This window comes from Chiloscyllium plagiosum, unplaced genomic scaffold, assembly GCF_037043375.1.
Source record: "Chiloscyllium plagiosum isolate Xiang-an unplaced genomic scaffold, Cpla_swu_hap1 HiC_scaffold_7, whole genome shotgun sequence".
NCBI classification, from domain to species: Eukaryota; Metazoa; Chordata; class Chondrichthyes; order Orectolobiformes; family Hemiscylliidae; genus Chiloscyllium; species Chiloscyllium plagiosum.
This window is the reverse complement of record NW_028270145.1, coordinates 25,365,285-25,389,437: the sequence shown is the minus strand read 5'-3', so window position 1 is coordinate 25,389,437 and position 24,153 is coordinate 25,365,285. Positions and strand designations below refer to the sequence as shown.

Below are 24,153 nucleotides of genomic sequence, written 5' to 3'. Positions count from 1 at the left end.
ATTTTAAGTCAGAATGGGACAGTGGAGCAGTGAGAGGTTAGAATTTGTCAGTGTGAGGCAGTGCAAAAACAACAGGGTGTTTATCTTTCAGCACATACATCGCTCATTGTTCTTTCTGGTGAATTGGTTGTGTTGAATTTTTAATTAGCGCGCTATTTGCACATGGAATCATAATCTTGCTGAGCTCGCTTCACAGATTGTACAATCAATTAGCTGGCCTCTTCCAGTGATTGTACAAGTCTTCCTCCAAATAGAGGACCTGCACCAGGCAGACACATCAAGTCAGCTTTAATAGCATAAACTGGACTGTCTCAGTCACTTCGGGAAACCCCAGGCTGTACTTTGTACTCTTCAGCTGAATGTTTCAGTTGTGTGTGCTTGGTGTTAAATATGTATGGTACACTGCCTCCATCTAGTGGCTATGATGTGGGGAATGGCTTTAAGCCCAACAGACTGTCAGGGCAGAAACAAAAACTCAGCAGGTTATAGAGACATACAGATGTACAGCACTGAAACAAACCCTTCCGTCCAACCCGTCCATGCCGACCAGATATCCCAACCCAATCTAGTCCCACCTGCCAGCACCTGACCCATATCCCTCCAAACCCTTCCTATTCATGTATCCATCCAGACCCCTTTTAAATGCTGTAATTGTACTAGTGTCCACCACATCCTCTGGCAGCTCGTTCCATACATGTACCACCCTATGTGTGAAAAAGTTGTCCCTTAGGTCTCTTTTATATCTTTCCCCTCTCACCCTAAACCTATGCCCTCTAGTTCTGGACTCCCCCACCCCAAAGAAAAGACTTTGTCTATCTATCCTATCCATGCCCCTCATGATTTTATAAACCTCTATAAGGTCACCATCACCCTCCAAAACTCCAGGGAAAACAGCCCCAGCCTATTCAACCTCTCCCTATAGCTCAAATCCTCCAACCCTGGCAACATCCTTGTAAATCTTTTCTGAACCCTTCCAAGTTTCACAACATCTTTCCGATAGGAAGGAGACCAGAATTGCACGCAATATTCCAACAGAGGCCTAACCAATGTCCTGTACAGCCGCAACATGACCTCCCAACTCCTGTACTCTATACTCTGACCAATAAAGGAAAGCATACCAAACGCCTTCTTCACTGTCCTATCTACCTGCGATTCTACTTTCAAGGAGCTATGAACCTGCACTCCAAGGTCTCTTTGTTCAGCAACATTCCCTCGGACTTCACCATTAAGTGCATAAGTCCTGTTAAGATTTGCTTTCCCAAAATGCAGCATCTCGCATTTATCTGAATTAAACTCCATCTGCCACTCCTCAGTCCATTGGCCCATTTGATCAAGATCCCACTGTAATCTGAGGTAACCTTCTTTGCTGTCCACTACACCTCTAATTTTGTTGTCATCTGCAAACTTACTAACTATACCTCTTATGCTCACATCTCAATCAGTCATATAAATGATGAAACGTAGTGGACTCAGCACCGATCCTTGTGGCACTCCACTGTTCACAGGTCTCCAATCTGAAAAACAACCCTCCACCACCACTCTCTGTCTTCTACCTTCAAGCCAGTTCTGTATCTAATTGGCTAGTTCTTCCTGTATCCCAGGAGATCTAACCTTGCTGACCAGTCTCCCATGGGGAACCTTGTCGGATGCCTTACTGAAGTTCATATAGATCACATCTACTGCTCTGCCCTCATCAATCCTCTTTGTTACTTCTTCAAAAAACTCAAGCTTGTGAGACATGACTTCCCACCACAAAGCCATGTTGACTATCCCTAATCAATCCTCGCCTTTCCAAATACATGTACATCCTGTCCCTCAGGATTCCCTCCAACAACTTGCCCACCATCGATGTCAGGCTCACCGGTCTATAATTCCCAGGCTTGTCCTTATCACCCTTCTTAAATAGTGGGACTATGTTAGCCAACCCCCAGTCTTCCGGCACCTCACCTGTGACTATCGATGATACAAATATCTCAGCAAGGGGCCCAAGCAATCACATCTAGCACTTCCTCCTCCACAGAAACCAGATGTAACATTTCAACTCGAGTGCCTCTTCTCCATAAGGACTGCAGGTGCCAAAAATCTGAAACAAAAAAATATAAATTGCTGGAGAAACTCAGCAAGTCTGACAGAAACTGTAATGAAGGAGGGTCACTGGAACTCGAAAAGTTAACTTTGCTTTCTCTGCACAGATACTACCAGACCTGTTGGGTTTCTCCAGCAATTTATGCTTTTGTTTCAGATCTTCAGCATCTGCAGTCCTTTGCTTTATTTTAGACCTTTGCTTTATTGTAGAGGGAGGAAATCCGAAAGCTGATTGAGACCAGATTGGAGATCAGCGGGCCAGGAATTCCACAGCATTGGCTAGTGTTTCTCAGTTTAATTTTCAGGAAAACTCGGTCTGGGGAGGAGAGGTTACCCTCTCAATTGAGGCAATTAGGGACAATTAAGACCCTTCTCCCACCCCCATCGCAAATGGACCCCCACACTGAGGCTGATTCATGGTCAGTCAGTGGTAGCAACCTCCTGGTGGGATTGTGTTAGGTACAGTCAGTGAATCATCTCTTTAGGGACTTACCTCGATGTTGTCCACTTGCCAAGGCTCTAAAATCATGGACCCCTCTCCATGATCACAGCCTGGCAGCTGTGGCCGTTTCAAATAAGTTTTCTTTTAACCTAATCTTTAGAGGAACCCCTGTTGGGAGGTGGCCTCTTCCCTCTCTCTCTCGGTGTAGGCACTGGCAGATGCCAGTTCAGATGTTGGCACTGCCAATCAGTTATCATTGGAGGACCTCTCTCTGGCCCTCTAGACCTAGGAGAACTCTCACCTTGATTTAACATCCTCTGCCCAATAATTATAGCTTGGCAAACTTGTGTTAGGTGATTACTCTTGACAAGGTTCTCAGTTGGGTTCAAATTTGATCCAGATGTCTGGAGTCATAGTCACAGAGTCAAAGAATCAGTCAGCACAGAAACAGACCCTTTGGTCCAACCAGTCCATGCCGACCATAATCCTAAACTTAAATAGAGTAATAGAGATGTACAGCATGGAAACATTCACTTCGGTCCAACTCGTCCATGCCGACCAGATTTCATAAACCAATCTCATCCCATTTGCCAACACTTGCTATCCCTTCCTATTCTTATACCATTAAGATGCTTTTTAAATGTTGTAATTGTACCAGCCTCCACCATTTCCTCTGAAAGCTTATTCCATACACGGACCACCCTCTATGTGAAAAAAGTTGCCCCTAGGGTCCCTTTTAAATTTTCCCTCTCTAACCCTAAGCTATGCCCTTTATTTCTGGACTCCCCCACTGCAGGGAAAAGACCTTGTCTATATACCCTGTGCATGCCCCTCCATGATTTATAGACCTCTACCTGTCTGCACTTGGCCCACAACCCATTGCCTTTAGTCCTAATCCCAAATAGAAAATATAGGCCGAGAAAATATAGGCCAACTCAGTTGAGCTAGAGTTGGTGCTGTCTCCATTTGACAAAATCCCCATGATGCGATAAAACTGAGCTGGCATTCAATTCCATTAGAAAGTCCATGTGGTGTTAGAAATACTTCACACTGGTCCTGTTCTCCGACAGGGAACGTGGGATGTTGTTCCAAGAAAGTTCACTCTGAATTATTATGAATGTACCAATTTATTATATGACATAGGAGCCTACATTACACTTTGTGTTAACTCGTCCCTCAATCTGCATTATAGTTTGGAATATCCATCATTCCCAGGGTTTGATGGTTTCTGGACTATGCTGTCTGCAAATAAGGTTCCTTTGTCCCAGATAATCTACAGAGCGACTGGGTAGTTGCAAAATCCAAAATTTAGACTGCCACCCGTCCTGCAGATGCTCTTGTTTGTTTATCTGTATAAGGGAATGCAGGTGTCACTGGTTGGGCTCATTTATTGCTCATTCTGAAGAGATGGGCGATGAGCTGCCTTCTTGAATGTGCTGAACTCCTTCAGGTAGATGAGCACCCCTATCAATGATAAGAAGGGATCTGGAATGAAAGCAAAACACTGCATTCTCCCAGTACTGCTGACCCCTTCCTTTACAAATACAAGCCAGCCCCCTTCCAGAATCCTCACTCCATCCCTACAGGGAAGCAAAGTGAAATAGAAGCTGTGGTCCTTGTTTATTCACATCAAAGAGTCACGCAACAGGAACTTCCATTCACAAGACATTTTAATGTGGTAAAGCATCCCAAAGAGCTTTATAGAGCAATGTTCACATGACACTTGGTACCCAAAGAGATGTCAGGACAGGTGTATAATGGCTGGCTTGAACAGGCAGCTTTTAAGGAGCTTCTTCACGAACCAGAATGATGCAGAGAGGTTCACATGGAGAAAATTGCACAACTTGTGACCTCAGCCGCTGAGGGGCAATGGTTCACGGTGAAAGTTCTGGGGACAGCATTGGCCAGAATAAGAGAAACCAAGGGATGGATACATCGATTTATGCTTTCCTTTGAAACTGTGTATTTCATTCTTTGCTTCAGGTATTGGCGCTTCAAGAAACTGCTGCTCGAACACCCACTGCGGCTCAGCACCAGAGTCTGAACCAGAGACTGTTGCAGTTGCTACTTTTCTCCAGGACCATCTACATGATATTTTGTGCTACCTGACCATTCACTCCTACGGACAGCTGATTCTTACCCCCTATGGGTACACAAACACAACAGCCAACAACCACGAGGAAATGGTGAGACCTTTTCATTAGGCAGCGCGGATTGGCAGTCTAAACTTTGGATTTTGCAACTACCCAGTTGCTCTGTAGATTAGGCATCAGATTATCTGGGACAAAGGAACCTTATTTGTAATCAGCATAGTCCAGAAACCATCAAACCCTGGGAATGATGGATATTCCAAACTGTAATGCAGATTGAGGGCTGAGTTAACACATAGTTTAATGTAGGCTCCTATGTCATATAATAAATGAGTACATTCATAATAAGAAATAAAATGACTTGCATATGTGTAGAATCTACTCTGACCTCCAGATACCTGAAAGTGCTTTACAGCCAGTGATGTGCTTTTGAAAGTGTAATCACAACTGCAGGAAATAAGGTAACTGATTGGGATCCAACAAAAGGCAAAACATTAACCAGCAGGTCATTTGTTCTGGTGAAGTGGGTTGAGGGATGAATGCTGACCAAAACTTTCGGGACAGGTGGGTCCTCAGGTCCACAGCTCACCTGAAAGACGTTGCCTGTCTCACACTGCACTGAGGTGTCAGCAGAGATTACCCATCCAGGTCTTTGAGCCCACAATGTTGAGCTATGACTAGCACTTTTTGATCTTCAGCTCCATTCAGATATAGTGACTGACAGTCAATCACTTAGACAATTTGTGTTGTATTGAGAGATGGGACACAAGCTCACTCAGTATCTAGTCCAAAGCAGATTATGATTACAATCCATATTGGATCATTTACAAAAACTGTCCATTTTAAAACCATCTAGTGACCCATTTCCAGGATCATTTTAAATCTTCTTGAAAACAATCCGGGATCAGGGACCAAGGCTTCAAAAAGAGTTAGACTGTGACCATTTGCAACTCTTTGTTCATTGAAACATCTGATGACCAAAACACAGGGAATGAGAGAAGCAGTAAATCATTTTATTTCACCCTATCTCCAGATAGCAAGTATTTGGAGATATAGGACTTGATTCAGGTTGAGGTAGACCAGCAGTGAGTTGGTGATTGCAGGGGTATGTGTGCTTTGGGAAAAGGGGGAACAGTTAAACTGAAATGGAGGCAACATACTCACTTTGCTTCATCCCTGATCTGCAATGTTAAATTGCTGTTTGCCAGGCCACTCACCAGAGCTGGTAGGGAATGCCCTTCAATAGTGGGTAAAGAATGGAGCCTGAAAAAGCACAGCAAGTCAGACGGCATCAGAGAAGGAGGGGAGTCAATGTTTCATGAGTGCTGATGAAAGGTTCCGACCTGAAATGTCAACTCCTCCTCTGATGCTGTCTGACCTGCTGTGCTTTTTCCAGCTCCACTCGTTACCCACTCTGACTCTGCAGGATCTGCAATTCTCACTATCTCCAATGCCTTCCAATATGCAAGCCAGGATCTGATCACCTCTTTGGGAGCCAATCAGCAAAGTCATGGGACTGAAGGAGATCCTGGCAGGAGAGTTTTCAATTGCTGTTTCACTAGTTTTTCCTGTGGGCTGGTTTTCTTTAGGGAAGGGATAGTGGGAGGTGGGCTTGTATGTCCAGGTCCCAGAAGGAAATCCGGGGTACCCATGTTCCAAATCCAGCCCTTCTCTTACATGACTAGCAGGGACCATTCCTGAATTGCATGAACACTTTCACTGCCAGGGTCAGACCTTGCTGCTTTCATGTGCCATTCACAAAGTTGTGCCAACATTGCAAAGACCCAGTCATATCAAGAAAGGCTTCTTCCACCTAGCTGCAGGACTCACACTCACAATTGAACTGCAGGTAATAGAGTCATAAAATAATAGAGTCATACAGCACAAGAAACCGATTCTTTGGTCCAACCAGTCCATGCCAACCATGTTCCCAATCTAAACTAGTCCCACCTGACTGCGATTGGTCCATATCCCTCCAAACCTTTCCTATTCATGAACTTATCCAAATGTCTTTTAGATGTTGTAACTGTACCCAAATCCATTAATTTCTCTGGCAGTTCATTCCACACACAAACCACTCTCTGTGTAAAAAAAGTTGCCCCTCGTGTCCGTTTTCAATCATTCTCCTCTCACCTTAAAAATATGCCCCCTAGTTTTGAACTCCCTCATCCAAGGGAAAAGACCCTTGCCATCCATCTTGTCTGTGCCCCTCATGATTTTATAAATCTCTACAATGTCACCCCTCAACCTCCTACACTCCAGGGAAAAAAGTCCCAGTATTTCCTGTCTATTTTTATATCTCAAACCCTCCAGTCCCAGCAACTGTAGTATAGTAAGTATAGTAAATCTTTCCAGTTTAATAGCATCTTTCCTATAAAAGGGCAACTAGAACTGCACACAGTATTCCAGAAGAGGACTCACCAATGTTCTGCATAACCTCAATATGACATTGCAACTCATATACTCAAATGTTTGGGCGATGAGCGCATGTGTGCTAAATGCCTTGTTAACCACCCTGTCTACCTTCTTTTGTGAGAAGAGAGTTTCTTGCATTAGTACCTGTGTCGAAAAGAAGGAGCCCTGCATGGATAAGAGAGGTCTCAACGGGAGAGAAAAGGGAAAGTGGTTCAAATCATTGTTGTAAACATGCACGATCAGTTCACAATAGAACTGGAGATGCCTTCCCCTGAGACTGTATATTGACCAGAGCTGAGCTTGTTCTGAATTCTCGAGTTCTTCTCTGCAAGGGCCTCCTGCTTGAGCAACGCTGTCCTGTTATTTTGCAGATGAGAGTTGGAGAAAAAGCAGCTGATGCTTTGGAACGGAAACATGGGACCAAGTTCAAAGTGGGGCCTTCCTCCTGGATCCTCTGTAGGTTTCACCATTTATCCTATTGACCTGGCTGTTTGCTCCGTGTGCATCTCACTTTGATCAGTTCAGATCTAGAGACTCTCCCAATATAAGCTTCTCTGAAGCTGAACTACAAAGCAATTCTGCTTATTTTATCACAAAGGAAAGAGCTGTTTTGCATTACAATGGTCAATATCATTTAGAAGGGTGAACTCCCCCTTCAAGGCAAGCCCCAGATTGAAATGATTATTCATTTGAAAACTCTTGAGGGAAGTGCAAATAGTTCAGCAAATACTAATGGGGCACCAAAGACATCTAGTCAGGTTATAAAATGTTCAGAACTTTAAGAATGCAGTGTTGTGCATTAAGGAAAGCTGTAACGTGAGGTGATAATACCTGGCAAATCTAAACCAGGCAGTGAAGCAAAGTCCACTGTGTACATTTAATAGAAAAGAAAATTGTAAAAAGAGAAAGCAAAGATGAGATGTGAAAGGCAGTAAAGAATTATGATCTCTAAATGCTCGTGGGGTGGTTAGTTAGGTGGGGAAGGCTGGGATTGTTATACCAAGGGAGAGACCAGGAAATGGAGACTGAGAACTGGGGTGCTGAAGATGAGGCCAAACATGAGGCCTTGAGGATTAGATCACAGGCCATGAGTCAAGATTGAGTGTGCTGGGGGGTTAGGGCCACAAGGGAGATGGTGGGGTGACACACAGAACACAGGGACTGAGATGAGACAAGGAACTGCAAAAGGGCTGGGGAGAGACGGGGGTCCTGGGTGAAGAAGGGGTTCACAAGGGGCCTGGGAGAGGCAGGAGTGGCATATAGATGGGGAGGCAGAGGGGGTGGAGACTGGGGGGGGCACAAGGGTGGTGAGTGAGGCACGCAACATGGAGATTGGAAGAATGCAGAAGATATTTGGGGGGGGGAGAGAGAGAGAGAGAGAGAGACAGAGAGAACCTCAAGAGGAGGGAAGAGCGTAAAAGGGAAACTACAAAAAGGAATGATTTGGAGATGTCGATCTTAGATTGGGGTGTACAAAGTTAAAAATCACACAACACCAGGTTATAGTCCAACAGGTTTAATTGGAAGCACACTAGCTTTCGGAGCGTCGCTCCTTCATCAGGTGATAGTCGAGGGCTCAATCCTAACACACAGAATTTATAGCAAAAATTTACAGTGTGATGTAACTGAAATTATATATTGAAAAATTGATTGTCTGTTAAGCCTTTCATCTGTTAGAATACAGTGATAGTTTCGCTTCTTTCATGTGTAAATCACAAAACCTTTTTTTAAAAAGTTGCATTCTCGGGTTAGCTGTTAACAATGGGTGATAGCTAGACAATATGTTGAAGGTGTTAGCCTCCTGTGTTCTCTGTCTATGCCATGATGTTTAGATTGATTCTAATCTAAAAAGTGAGATAACGGAGTTTTACATGAATGCATGCAGTTTTTGAGCAAAGTACAATGTAACCCTGCAAGTACAAATTCACCCCACAAAATATATGTGTGCATGTCAGTCTTTGTCTGTGTGTGTGTGTCTGTCTGGGTTGAGAGTTGTGAGTGTGAGAAAGTGTATGTGTGTGTGTAGTGAGTGCAGAGTGTCTTAAGTCTGTAAGGGGGTGTATGTGTGAGTGTGGGAGTGTCTGTGTCTGTAAGGGTGTGTGTGGGTGTCTGTGTGCGCATCTGTGTATATGTGTGTCCGTGTGTATGTGTGTATAGGAGTGCCTCTGTGTGTGTGTTTAGGAGTATCTGTGTGTGTGTATAGTGCAATGGTGATCACCTGTAATATGACATGAACCCAAGGTCCCGGTTGAGGCCCTCCCTATGGGTACCGAACTTAGCTATCAGCCTCTGCTCGGCCACTTTCCTCTGCTACCTGTCCCGAAGTCCATCTTGGAGGATGGTCACCCGAAGGTCCGAGGTCGAATGTCCTGGACCACTGAAGTGTTCCCCAACTGGGAGGGAACACTCCTGTCTGTTGATTATTGTGCGGTGCCCGTTCATCCGTTGCCGTAGCCTTTGCTCGGTTTCCCCAATGTACCATGCCTGAGGGCATCCTTGCCTGCAACGTATAAGATAGACAACGTTGGCTGAGTCACAGGAGTACCTGCCATGTACAAGGTGGGAGGTGTTCCCATGCGTAATGGTGGTATCTATGTCCACAATCTGACACGTCTTGCGGCGTCCACCGTGCAGAGTTGTATGGAGTTGTCCTGAGAGCCGGGCAGTTTGCTACGAACAATGATCTGTTTGAGGTTTGGTGGTTGTTTAAAGGCAAGCAGTGGAGGTGTGGGGAAGGTCTTGGTGAGGTGCTCATCCTCATTGATAATGTGTTGCAGGTCACGCAGAACATGGTGTAGTTTTTCAGCCCCTGGGAAATACTGAACAACGAAGGGTACCCTGTTGGTTGCAGCCCCTGTCTGTCCCCTGAGGAGATCATTACAGTTCCTGGCTGTGGCACGTCGGAACTAGCGGTTAATGAGTTGGGCATCGTACCACGTTCTTGTGAGGGCATCCCTGAGAACTTCCAGATGCCCGGCACGTTCCTCCTCATCTGAGCAGATCCAGTGTACACATAGGACTTGTCCATAGGGGATGGCTGCTTTAATATGTTTTGGGTGGAAGCTGGAGAAGTGTAGCATTGTGAGGTTGTCTGTAGGTTTGTGGTAGAGTGAGGTGCTGAGGCGTCCATCCTTGATGGAGATGCATGTGTCCAAGAATGAGACCGATAGTTGAGAGTAGTCCATGGTGAGTTTGATGGTGGAATGAAACTTGTTGATGTCACTGTGTAGTTTTATCAGTGACTCCTCACCATGGGTCCAGAGGAAGAAAATGTCATCAATATACCTGGTGTATAATGTTGGTTGGAGATCCTGCATAGAGAAGAAATCTTGTTCGAACCTGTACATAAAAATGTTGGCATATTGGGGTGCAAACTTGGTCCCCATGGCTGATCCGTGTGTCTGGATGAAGAACTGATTGTCAAAGGTGAAGACGTTGTGATCGAGGATAAAGCGGATGAGTTGTAGGATGGTGTTTGGAGATTGGCAGTTGTTGGTGTTGAGTACTGAGGCTGTTGCCGCGATGCCATTATTGTGGGGGATGCTGGTGCAGAGTGTGGAAACGTCCATTGTGACGAGGAATGTTCCCATTTCGACTGGTCCATGGGTGCTGAGTTTCTGTAAGAAATCCGTAGTATTGCGACAAAAACTGGGGAGCCCCTGAACAATAGGTTTCAAGATGCCTTCAACATAGCTGGAGAGATTCTCACATAGGGTCCCATTGCCCAACATGATGGGACAGCCTGGTGTGTTGGCTTTGTGTACCTTTGGAAGGCAGTAAAAGTCACCTACACATGAAGTACGTGGGATGAGGGCGCGTAGAGGCTGATAGCTAAGTTCGGTACCCATAGGGAGGGCCTCAACCGGGACCTTGGGTTCATGTCACATTACAGGTGATCACCATTGCACTATACACACACACAGATATTCCTACACACACACACACACACAGAGGCACTCCTATACACACATACACACGGACACACATATACACAGATGCGCACACAGACACCCACACACCCTTACAGACACACACACTCCCACACTCACACATGCACTCTCTCACAGACTTAAGACACTCTGCACTCACTACGCACACACGTACACTTTCTCACACTCAAAACCCCCAACCCAGACAGACACACACAGACAAAGACTGACCTGCACACATATATTTTGTGGGGTGAATTTGTACTTGCAGGGTTACATTATACTTTGCTCAAAAACTACATGCATTCATGTAGAACTCTGAGCTCAAAAACTGCATGAATTCATGTAAAACTCCGTTATCTCACTTTTTAGATTAGAATCAATCTAAACATCATGGCATAGACAGAGAACACAGGAGGCTAACACCTTCAACATATTGTCTAGTTATCACCCATTGTTAACAGCTAACCTGAAAATGCAACTTTTTAAAAAAAGGTTTTGTGATTTACACATGAAAGAAACAAAACTATCACTGTATTCTAACAGATGAAAGGCTTAACAGACAATTAATTTTTCAATATATAATTTCAATTACATCACACTGCAAATTTTTGCTATAAATTCTGTGTTAGGATTGAGCCCTCGACTATCACCTGATGAAGGAGCGTCGCTCCGAAAGTTAGTGCGCTTCCAATTAAACCTGTTGGACTATAACCTGGTGTTGTGTGATTTTTAACTTTGTACAAAAAGGAAAGAACAATTTCAAACCTGACAAAAAAAATAACAAACTGCTCACTGGGATTGAGAGATCACTCAGGTAAATAACTAGTTACAAATGAATGTGGATTGCTTCCTTAACACTACAAACGTTCAGGAGCTACTATATGGGAAAGTCCAGTGGATGCTATTGTAATGAACATTAGCACATTGTTCGATTTAAATCTGAGACCACAAAATGCAATACAGTGAAAAGGGCAGTAAGTATCTGATTTAAATATTCCACTGCGACTATGCGATACAACCACTTTAACTCTAACTTCATCAATTCAGAAGGTGTGTTTGTGGTGATAGCTTTTGTATATAAAAGTGCATGTATAAAAAATTAATGTGTATTGTGCTTTAAATTTCAATGGAAGATTGACAACGATTGAGGATTTTGATGAGGACCCTTCAGACAAAAGAAAATATTCAATGCTTTGACCAGGAGGTGCCAAAGGCTTTGTTAAGGTCACAGAAGGAATTGACTAGAAATTGAGTAGGGATGAGCAAGTGCAGAGAAGCTGGGTTGGCTTGAATATGGAATACCCTTTCACTTTCACGTGCACGCCATTGTTGAAGAACAGTGAAAAGCTTTTACAATGTCTGCCTCTTATGACGCCATTTTAGGTACAAGTACCTAGGGTTTAAAGCCAAGAAGCCTGAGGAGATTTGATGGCTTTATGGATAAATACTTTGAGATAAAAAAAAAGGAAAGAATGGGTGGGACTGTGGTGAGGAGAGAATTTTAGGATCCCTACAGTGTGGAAGCAAGCCATTCAGCCCATTGAGTCCCCACCAACCCTCTGAAGAACATCCCACCCAGACCTTACCCTATGCTTGTAACCTTGTATGGCTAATCTACCCAACTGCACATCCCTAGGCACTATGGGCAACTTAGCATGGCCAATCCACACAATTTGCACATCTTGGAGAGGGTAGGACTGACTGGATTTCTCTTGGAAAGAATGAGCACAGACCAGATGGTATGTCAAGGGGTAAAAGAAGAAGGGTGGGATAAGGGGACCTGGAAACTGGAGAAGAACCAGGACCCAAGACTTCTCTTCATGGCCCTGGTTCCAAGGCAGTTTTCAGAAAGGTGGTAATTTAACATGGGACCTCAAAGATTATGTCAGAACAGAGGTGAAACACTTGGTCAAAAAAACCCGAGGTTTTAATCGTCAACTTAAAGGGGGAGCGTGATCTAGAGGGGAAACGAGTGTTGGGAGAGAGAGCTTCCAGAGTTTGGACTAAATAACAAAAAAAAAATGAACAGCGGATGCTGAAAACCAGAAACAAATTGCTGGAAAAGCTCAGCAAGTCTGGCAGCATATGTGGAGAGAGGGCAGAGTTAACATTTCAGATTCAGCGTTCTGAGGATGGGAAAATTTAACTCTGCTTTCTCTCCACAGAAGCTGCCAGACTTGTTGAGTTTTTTTTCCAGCAATGTTTGCTTTTGTTCCAGAGTTTGGGGCCTAGGCAGGTGCTGTCTTTGGATTTATGGTACTCATTAAAGGAGGTTGTATAAGTTGGTGTTTAATCAATGGAGGATGGTACATCCGGTCAGCTCATGTATTGAAACATCTCCCCTTTCAGATTATTCGTCTGGCTCCTCACGGGACTGGGCAGGGGAGGTCGGGATTGACTTTTCCTATACCTTTGAGCTCCGAGACAATGGGACCTACCAGTTCCTGCTCCCAGAGGATCAGATCCAGCCAACCTGTGAGGAAACCATGGCTGCTGTGACGACCATCATCGAGCACGTACATAACAAACATTTCCCGAACTCCTCTCCGACCATTGTTGCTCTCTGGTCGGGTGTTCTGACCCCGTGCTTATTAAGCTTGTACTTTGTGAATTTGCCGTAGGAAAGAGAGGGCTGACAGATAACCTGATGGACCTCTCTAAATAATGAAGGGCTTAGCTAGGATCGATAGAAAAAACAATGATCTTCTGGAAACCAATAGCCATAAAAATATAAGATACTCACAAATAAATCCAGTGGAGAATTCAGGAGAACCCTTGTTTTTTTTTAACATAGGGAGTGCTCAGAATGTGGAACATGGAATTTTTGGGGTTTATCTATTTCCTGGAAAGCAAGTGATGTTTATGACAGAAGAAGGAATAGAAGGAAATGATGATAGGATTTGATGAAGTGGGGTGGGAGTTAGTTTCTGTCGTCCCAGCATCAACCTGTTGGATAGTACTAAACCAATATTACAATCACAGCTGTCAGATGGGGCTCAGTGACACTTTCAAATCCCACCTCACAGGCTTGAGCACAAAACCAAGGCTGGCACTGCCGGTGTAGTATTGATGAACTGCATCACTACCAGAGATGCCATTTTTAAGTTGGGTCCGTGATTTTCCTCTCTGTTAGATGTAAAACATCCTCATCTTTTGATAAAGGGCTGCAGAGTTCTCCCTGTGTCCTTCACAATATTGATCCTTCAGCCACCAGGTAAAACAGAAAACCAAAAAAAACTGCAGACGCTGGAAATCTGAAATACAAACTGAAATTGCTGGAGAAACTCAGCAGGTCTGGCAGCATCCGCAGAGAGAAAACAGGGCTAACGTTTTGAGTGCAGTGTCCCTTCTTCAGAACTGATAGTAGATGGGCAAATGTGGTATTTATGCAGATGGCAAGGAGCTGGGGGGAGGGGTGGTAAAGGAGTAAATAGGTAGTTGGACATGGAGCCTAGAAAGAGAGAGAAAGGCAGACTGATAATAAGTCACTGTCATCAGCAAAAATACCTCCTTTTCCCAACTCCTATTAATTCTGAAGAAGGGTCATTGGACTCAAAATATTAACCTTGTTTCTCTCCACAGATGCAGCCAGATCTGCTAAGTTTCTCCAGTAATTTCTGACCTGATCATTATCTCATGACTGTTCATGGAAACATGCTGTATGCAATTTGACTGCCCATTTCCTACATTGCAGCACTGACTTGCATTTGCAAAGTGTTTTCTTATTTGAGCAACTCTTTGGGATGTACTGTTCTAGTGAAAGTAGTTATACAAATGTAATCTCAATTTTTCTTACAAATGCGGGAGCTCACAATAGTTCGAGGATTGAACTGATTCACTGTGCCTAACAGTCCACAACTACAACAGACAATGCTAACAATGCTGTTGCAGTATCTATTAATACATCTTTGAATCTCTGTTAATACAAAATACAACCCTCAATGCAAGTCACGCTAACTGTCCGAATCCCTTAGCATTCTAGACACAAGCAGAGGATAGAGCGTTTGTAACTGATTTCTGACTTGCCAAAATGATTGAATGAAAACTTCAGGGTCTTGCTGTAATATTATCTGCATTATTCAACACTGAAAAGTCAAATCCCACAGGCAACATTCCCATGGAAGCAACTGAACAGGAACAATTTGCATTACTTGTTCATCCATCATCATTCTTGTGATAATCCTATAATCTAGGAAAGCAGTGTCTTCTCCAGATAATTTTTGAATAATATATAAACTAGAGCAGTCAATCATTTGTGACTTCTGACATTTAATAGTTTAAATCCCTTAAGTTGGTGCCCATTTGAAAAGGGCAATCATAGAATCCCTACAGCGTGGAAAGAGGCTATTCAGCCTATTGTGTCCAGACCAACCCTCTAAAGAGCATCCCACCCAGAGCCAGCCCCCTACAATATAACTCTGCATTTCCCATGCTAACCCACCTAGCCTGCACATCCCTATACACTGTGGGCAATTTAGAATGGCCAATTCACCTAACCCGCACATCTTTGTACTATGGGAGGAAACTAGAGCATCCAAAGGGAACCCACACGTACACAGGAAGAACATGCAAACTCCACATAGGCAGTCACTTGAGGCTGGAATCGAACCTGCACCCTGTGAGGCAGCAGTGCTAACTGCTGAACCAGCGTGTCAATAGATCCTTCTAATACTAGCAAATTCCTAAATGAATATTCCTTGCTTTTATTTCAGATCTCCAGCCTCTGCAAGTTTTTTGTATTTGTTCATGGATTGGGTCATGGCCAGCATTTATTGCCCATCCGAATTGCCTATTGTGCCTTTGTTTAATTCATCACATTCACTGCTGCCTCACAGCGCCAGAGACCCGGGTTCAATTCCCGCCTCAGGCGACTCTCTGTGTGGAGTTTGCACATTTTCCCCGTGTCTGCGTGGGTTTCCTCCGGGTGCTCCGGTTTCCTCCCACAATCCAAAAATGTGCAGGTTAGGTCAATTGGCCATGCTAAATTGCCCGCAGTGTTAGGTGAAGGGGTAAATATAGGGAAATGGGTCTGGGTGGGTTGAGCTTCGGTGTGGACTTGTTGGGCCGAAGGGCCTGTTTCCACACTGTAAATAATCTAAGCATTTATACTTCTTTTCCAGGTATGCCTATCTTGTAGAATCTCTGTTCTTCTCTCCAATGGATTTCTTTTTTAATCTTTCAGTTTGTTCACATTCATTGCTTTCCACTTCCCTCCTGGTGTTTGGTAAAGTATTTGCCAAAATTTGGTTTCACAGCCAGTGCCCGTCTGAGACAGCTGCTCCCTTTCAATCCTGAGATCTACACTGTATACTATGAGTCACCACATGCACATTCCTAGCCTCTCTCCCCATCAGTGCTGTCTCTATGCTGTCCCGGTCCCCTATTTTATTCATCATCTCGTTCAATGCTTTAATAAGAAACATCTTCTCAACCTTTAATGGCTTAAAGAACACAAGCTCCAACCATTTGCAGGCATTGATACATCTCTGGATTCTTACAACACTCCCTTTCCTTCTGATTCCATCCCATCTTCTAATCTCACCTTTTGTCATGTATTTATGTATTCCTCTGATCTTTCTGACGCTGAATGACCAACACACAGCAAAGCACTTAGTTTTAGATCTTAACATCAAGCTTTTCTTCCATCGCCCTGGCCTCCATATTTGCTCCTTCGGCTTCCACACAGATCCTTTCACCCATCCACACTAGTCTTCCCCCACTCACACAGCAAACACCCCACCTGGACCCTCCTTCTGGCTTTTAATATGACATGGACTGCCTTAATTTATTTGTGCCTCTCCCCCACTCTGTCTCCCTCTAAATTTGCTACACACTTTTCTCTCAGATCTAATCCTGAATTTGTTATCAAACACGGTGGCTCAGTGGTTAGCACTGCTGCCTCACAGCACCAGGGACCCAGGTTCGATTTCATCCTCAGGTGTGGACCTTCTCCCTGTATCTGTGTGGGTTTCCTCTGGGTGCTCCAGTTTCCTTCCACAGTCCAAAGATGGGCAGGTTAGGTGGATCGGCCACGAGAAATGTGGAGTTATTGGGATAGGGTCGGTGGGTTGGTGTGGGTGGGATGCTCTTCAGTGGACTTAACGGGCTGAAGGGCCTGCTTCCATGCTGTATGATGGTTTCTATGACAAGGGTTGTTTGTGAACCCAACCTTGCAGAGGCTGATGTCAACTCTCAGACAGCTTCTCCTACCTCCCACTGAACGCTGAGCCCACCACTCAACATCAAGCCATCCTTTCTCAGACTCTCATTGACCTCATCTCCACTCGAGATCTTCCCACCTCATTGTCCCACAGTCTGCTTCTAATTCCTTCCCAAAATCTACATAATGGGACTATCTTTGCAGACCAATCACTCCAGCCTGCTCCTGTCCCATTGAACTGATTTAGAGTCATACAGATGTACAGCATGGAAACAGACCCTTCGGTCCAACCTGTCCATGCTGACCAGATATCCCAACCCAATCTAGTCCCACCTGCCAGACATGGCCCATATCCCTCCAAACCCTTCTTATTCATATACCCATCCAAATGCCTCTTAAATCTTGTAATTGTAGTAGCCTCCACCACATCCTCTGGCAGCTCATTCCATACATGTACCACCCTCTGTGTGAAAAGGTTGCCCGTTAGGTCTCTTTTATATCTTTCCCCTCTCACCCTAAACCTATGCCCTCTAGTTCTGGACTCCCCCACCCCAGGAAAAGACTGACTATTTATCCTATCCATGCCCCTCATAATTTTGTAAACCTCTATAAGGTCACCCCTCAGCCTCCGACGCTCAAGGGAAAACAGCCCCAGCCTGTTCAGCCTCTCCCTATAGCTCAAATCCTCCAACCCTGGCAACATCCTTGTAATTCTTTTCTGATACCTTTCAAGTTTCACAACATCTTTCTGATAGGAAGGAGACCAGAATTGCATGCAATATTCCAACAGTGGCCTAACCAATGTCCTGTACAGCCGCAACATGACCTCCCAACTCCTGTACTCAATACTCTGACCATCGTATCTCCCTGCGACTCCACTTTCAAGGAGCTATGAACCTGCACTCCAAGGTCTCTTTGTTCAGCAACATTCCCTAGGACCTTACCATTAAGTGTATAAGTCCTGCTAAGATTTGCTTTCCCAAAATGCAGCACCTCGCATTTATCTGAATTAAACTCCATCTGCCACTTCTTAGCCCATTGGCCTATCTGGTCCAGATCCTGTTGTAATCTGAGGTAACCCTCTTCGCTGTCCACTACGCCTCCAATTTTGGTGTCATCTGCAAACTTACTAACTGCACCTCTTATGCTCGCATCCAAATCATTTTTGTAAATGACAAAAAGGAGAGGGCCCAGCACTGATCCTTGTGGCACTCCACTGGTCACAGGCCTCCAGTCTGAAAAACAACTCTCCACTACCACCCTCTGTCTTCTACCTTTGAGCCAGTTCTGTATCCAAATGTCTAGTTCTCACTGTACTCCATGAGATCTAACCTTGCTAATCAGTCTCCCATGGGGAACCTTGTTGAACACCTTACTGAAGTCCATCTAAATCACATCTATCGCTCTGCCCTCATCAATCTTCTTTGTTACTTCTTCAAAAAACTCAATCAAGTTTGTGAGACATGATTTCCCACGCACAAAGCCATGTTGACTATCCCGAATCAGTCCTTGCCTTTCTAAATACATGTACATCCTGTCCCTCAGGATTCGCTCCAACAACTTGCCCACCACTGAGGTCAGGCTCACCGGTCTATAGTTCCCTGGCTTGTCTTTACCACCCTTCTTAAACAGTGGCACCACGTTTGCCAACCTCCAGTCTTTCGGCACCTCACCTGTGACTATCGATGACACAAATATCTCAGCAAGAGGCCCAGCAATCACTTCCCTAGCTTCCCACAGAGTTCTCAGGTACACCTGATCAGGTCCTGCGGATTTATCCACCTTTAACCATTTCAAGACATCCAGCACTTCCTCCTCTGTAATCTGGACATTTTGCAAGATGTCACCATCTATTTCCCTACAGTCTATATCTTCCACATTCTTTTCCACAGTAAATACTGATGCAAAATATTCATTTAGTATCTCCCCCATTTTCTGTGGCTCCACACAAAGGCCACCTTGTTGATCTTTGAGGAGCCCTATTCTCTCCCTAGTTACCCTTTTGTCCTTAATATATTTGTAAAAACCCTTTGGATTCTCCTTAATTCTATTTGCCAAAGCTATCTCATGTCCCCGTTTTGCCCTCCTGATTTCCCTCTTAAGTATACTCTTACTTTCTTTATACTCTTCTAAGGATTCACTTGATCTATCCTGTCTATACCTTACATATGCTTCCTTCTTTTTCTTAACCAAATCCTCAATTTCTTTAGTCATCCAGCATCCCCTATACCTACCAGCTTTCCCTTTCACCCTGACAGGAATACACTTTCTCTGGATTCTTGTTATCTCATTTCTGAAGGCTTCCCATTTTCCAGCCGTCCCTTTAGCTGCAAACATTTGCCTCCAATCAGCGTTCGAAAGTTCTTGCCTAAAACCGTCAAGATTGGCCTTTCTCCAATTTAGAATTTCAACCTTTCGATCTGGTCTATCCTTTTCACTATCATATCTCCCTGCGACTCCACTTTCAAGGAGCTATGAACCTGCACTCCAAGGTCTCTTTGTTCAGCAATACTCCCTAGGACCTTATCATTAAGTGTATAAGTCCTGCTATGATGGCCTTTACAGTGATATGTACTTCTTGTCAGATGTGGGAGTTTAAAGAGAGTTTAAGGGTTACTGCAGATTATATCTGCCATAAATGCTGTTGGATGTGAATCTTATCAGATTGAGTGGATCGGTTGGAGAGACAGATAGAAGCGGTGAGGAATTTGCAACAGCAACAGTATGTGATGGATGGCAGTTATAGAAAGGGGGGAAGTCTCAGGTACAGTCACATAGATTGGTTAACATCTATGCTCATAAGGACTTATTTAAACGAATAGAATCATGGTTGCTGGCCAAAGTGCTCCCCCATTGACAGCTCAGTCACCTGCCCTGCCTTATTTCCCAAGAGTAATTCAAGTTTTGCACCTTCTCTAGTAGGTACATCCACATAATGAATCAGAAAATTGTCTTGTATGCACTTAAGAAATTCCTCTCCATCTAAACCTTTAACACTATGGCAGTCCCAGTCGATGTTTGGAAAGTTAAAATCCCCTACCATAACTACCCTATTATTCTTAGATAGCAGAGATCTCCTTACAAGTTTGTTTCTCAATTTCCCTCTGACTATTAGGGGGCCTATAATACAATCCCAATAAGCTGATCATCCCTTTCTTATTTCTCAGTTTGACCCAAAAGCTTTCCTGGATGCATTTCCGGGAATATCCTCCCTCAGCACAGCTGTAATGCTATCCCTTATCAAAAATGCCACTCCCCCTCCTCTCTTGCCTCTCTTCCTATCCTACCTGTAGCATTTGTATCCTGGAACATTAAGCTGCCAGTCCTGCCCATTCCTGAGCCATTTTTCTGTAATTGCCATGATATCCAAGTCCCATGTTCCTAACCATGCCCTGAGTTAATCTGTCTTCCCTGTTTGGCCCCTTGCATTGAAATAAATGCAGTTTAATTTATTAGTCCTCTCTTGTTCCTGCCTGCCCTGACTGTTTGACTCACTTCTGTTCTCAACTGTACCAGTCTCAGATTGAACTCTTTCCTCACTATCTCCCTGGGTCCCACCTCCCCCACCTTACTAGTTTAAATTCCCCCAAACAGTTCTCGCAACTTTCCCTGCCAGTATATTAGTCCCTTCCAATTTAGGTGCAACCCGTCCTTCTTGTACAGGCCACTTCTACCCCAAAAGAGATTCCAATGATCCAAAAATGTGAATCCTTCTCCCATACACAGCTCCTCAGCCATGCATTCATCTGCTCTATCCTCCTCTTCCTGCCCTCACTAGCTCGTAGCACTGGGAGTTATCTAGATATTACTACCCTTGAGGACCTCCTTTTTAAATTTCTGCCTAACTCTCTGTAATCTCCCTTCAGAATCTCAACCTTTTCTCTTCCTATATCATTGGTTCCAATGTGGAAAATGACCTCTTGCTGGTCCCTCTTCCCCGTGAGAACATTCTGCACCCTCTCTGAGACATCCTTGATCCTGGCACCAGGGAAACAACACACCATTCTGCTTTTTCACTGCTGGCCACAGAAATGTCTGCCTGTATCTCTGACTACAGAATCCCCTAACACAATTGATCTCTTGGAAGCCGACATACCTCTCGTTGCATTAGAGCCAGTCTCAATACCAGAAACTTGGCTGTTCGTGCTACGTTCCCCTGAGAATCCATCACCCCCTACATTTTCCAAAACAGCATACCTGTTTGAAATGGGTATATCCACAAAAGACTCCAGCCGTAGATGCCTACCTCTCTTACCATTCCTGGAGTTAACCCATCTATGTGACTGTGTCTGAGATTTCCCCCCTTTCTATAACTGCCAATATCACATACTGTTGCTGTTGCAAATTCCTCACCGCTTCTATCTGTCTCTCCAACCGATCCACTCAATTTGATAAGATTCACATCCAACAACATTTATGGCAGATATAATCTGCAGTAACCCCTAAACTCTCTTTAAATTCCCACATCTGACAAGAAGTACATATCACTGTAAAGGCCATCCTAGCTCCTTCACAATCTACAGACCCAGAAAATAACACCATCTTATTCCTCTACAAAACACTGCCCCAGGTTAAATTAATAGTGATGGCTTATATTTTCAGTTTAGTCAAGAGACTTATCTCCAAAAACACATAATCAAGAAAGAACCCTCTGTACTCACTAATATAGCCTTTCTCTTGGACAAACTTAAAACAACATCTAACTTATCTGATTCTGTGTTGTGAACTTCGTCCAAACCGGTTCCTCCAAGATTAGTTGTGAAATTCACTGTTTGTTCATTTTTCCTGATGTACGCCGATGTCCAGCGACACATGAATTCAAAAACAGCAAAGGCAGTAAATATGCAGGTTCTCTCTCTCTCTCTCTCTCTCTCCTGCACTGTCCTCACCAGGTGCCAATTCTTCCTATCTTGACTCTATTTTATTCCCCGCTTGTTCAGTCTTACGTTTGTGACTCTTCATTGGTTGCACAATGTCCAGTTTTCTGGTCCTAGCCACCACTGCATTACCATGAATGTGCAATCCCTCTACACATCTGCCCCCAACAGGACAGTCTTGAAGCTCTCTGCTTCTCCTTTGAAAGAAGGCCTGAACAGTTCCTATCCACCTACCATCCTCCTCGGCCTGGCTGAGCTCGATCTCACTTTGAACAGTTTCTCCTTTAACTTTCCTCAAGACAAAAGTGTGGCTGTGGGTAATCATATGGGTTGTGCCTGTCTGTTTGTAGAGTATTCCTGGTTCCAATCCTAGTCAGGCCCTAACTTACATCCCTTTCACTGATACATAGAGTCATAGAGATGTACAGCATGGAAACAGACCCTTCGGTCCAACCCGTCCATGCTGACCAGATATCCCAACCCAATCTAGTCCCACCTGCCAGCACACGGCCCATATCCCTCCAAACCCTTCCTATTCATATACCCATCCAAATGCCTCTTAAGACTTCTCTGTTACCCTTTTCTGGAGGTAGGCTGTCCAGCAATATCTATTGGAGAAACTCTCCGATTCCAACAGTAAAAAAAGAATCTTTGGCCTCCAAATATTAGCTTCATTTCAGCCACCACAGATGTTGCCAGACCTATTGAGTTTCTCCAGTTCTTACTGCATTTAGTTGCTCTTTCAAGTTGTTATAAAGACCATGTTACAATAGCCCAGGTGAGTCATAATTTCAGCCTGCTGCAGAACGTCAGAGTATTTGTTGTTAACATGGACTGAAGTCCATTAAGGAAATGCTAAGGATTCCTGATGCAATGGAGTAACAGCCGCACAGAGCACGTAGTCCAGCAGAATTTACAGAGTGTCTTGGGTCTCTCAAACTCAGCTTTGAAATCAATGTTTTTTTTAACCCGATGCAGGTTGCATATGTTCATAAGTTGGCAGACAACACCAGATGTGAACGAATGACACATTGCTCAATGCACTATTAATAACAGCAATATTGAAAAAATGTGTTCACCACTTTCATGCACTGAATATTTGCCAGTCCATAATATACTCAAGGATACCGTATTTCCACAATACACAATGTCAGCTGTGTGTGTTTGACACAATAATGAGGGTTTTATTTTCAGAAAGGCTGGCATAACAAATCTCCCTTTGTTCGTTGACAAATATTGAATCGTTTGAGAATAGCAGGTCTTTTGAAAGTTAGATTTTATCATAAGTTCCAAACATGAGGTCTTGCCTAAACGAGCAGTCAGTAAGCAGCTGCACAAAGCGCTGAAACTTTATAATTCTGCTCATTAAAACTGTGCAAACAAACTTTAGTCTCAACAACATAATCTGGGGGAAGAAAGAAAAGCACTGTAATTTAACTTCCATTACTGAATGTTAATTGTGGTCATGGAAACATGCACGAGATGGGTGGCAGCTGTGCCCCAGTTGCTGACTCCTTCATTTCCCAGTCAGAAGGTCATGGGATCAAAGACCACTCTTGAGATTTGAGCACACAATCCAAACTAACACTGCACTGTGGTACTGAGGGAATGTTGCACTGGCAGAAGTCCTGTTTTTCAGTTTAAACTGAAGCCCCAGGTTTGAAGAAGAGCAGGAGAATTATCCCTGGTGTCCTGGTAATATTTACCTGCATTACTGAAACAAAAAAATAACTTGTCGTTGTCACAGTTGCTTATAGAAGTCTGCCATGTGGTCTTTTTGCATTATTTGACTGAAGTTCTTATACTGCAAAAGTGACCACATGAGCAAACTACATTGGCATATATTTCATGAAACTTTACTCCCTCCAAATAAAAGACCATCTAAGTTCCCTTTCTGACCCCCAGGTTAACTGAGATTGTTGATGGCTCCCACTCCCTTCAAATCTGCCACTCCCACGCCTTTGAAAAAGTCCATGCTCACCCCTTCATCTTGCAAAACACCTGCAGCCTCCCATTCTTCGCCAATGTCCATCAATGTGTTATAATTTCTCAAATGTGTGTTCACACGATATTTCCATCTTGTAACCAATTGACCTTTTAAGAGATTAATGAAATGCGATCTCATTGAAATTTACAAGAATTATGTGGCTAG

At 44.0% G+C, this 24,153-nt stretch overlaps 1 protein-coding gene across 1 annotated transcript in view; it reads left to right on the top strand.

Moving 5' to 3' along the window:
- The window catches only part of LOC122551992 (carboxypeptidase O-like), a 46,601-nt gene extending 32,873 nt beyond the window's left edge, over positions 1-13,728 (top strand). Inside the window, exons 9-11 of the mRNA XM_043694554.2 lie at positions 4,511-4,713; positions 7,404-7,488; positions 13,314-13,728. Of these exons, the coding sequence (XP_043550489.2) occupies positions 4,511-4,713; positions 7,404-7,488; positions 13,314-13,585 (560 nt within the window). The 3' untranslated portion in view covers positions 13,586-13,728. The remainder of the gene's footprint in view (positions 1-4,510; positions 4,714-7,403; positions 7,489-13,313) is intronic.
- Positions 13,729-24,153: the final 10,425 nt, after the last annotated feature.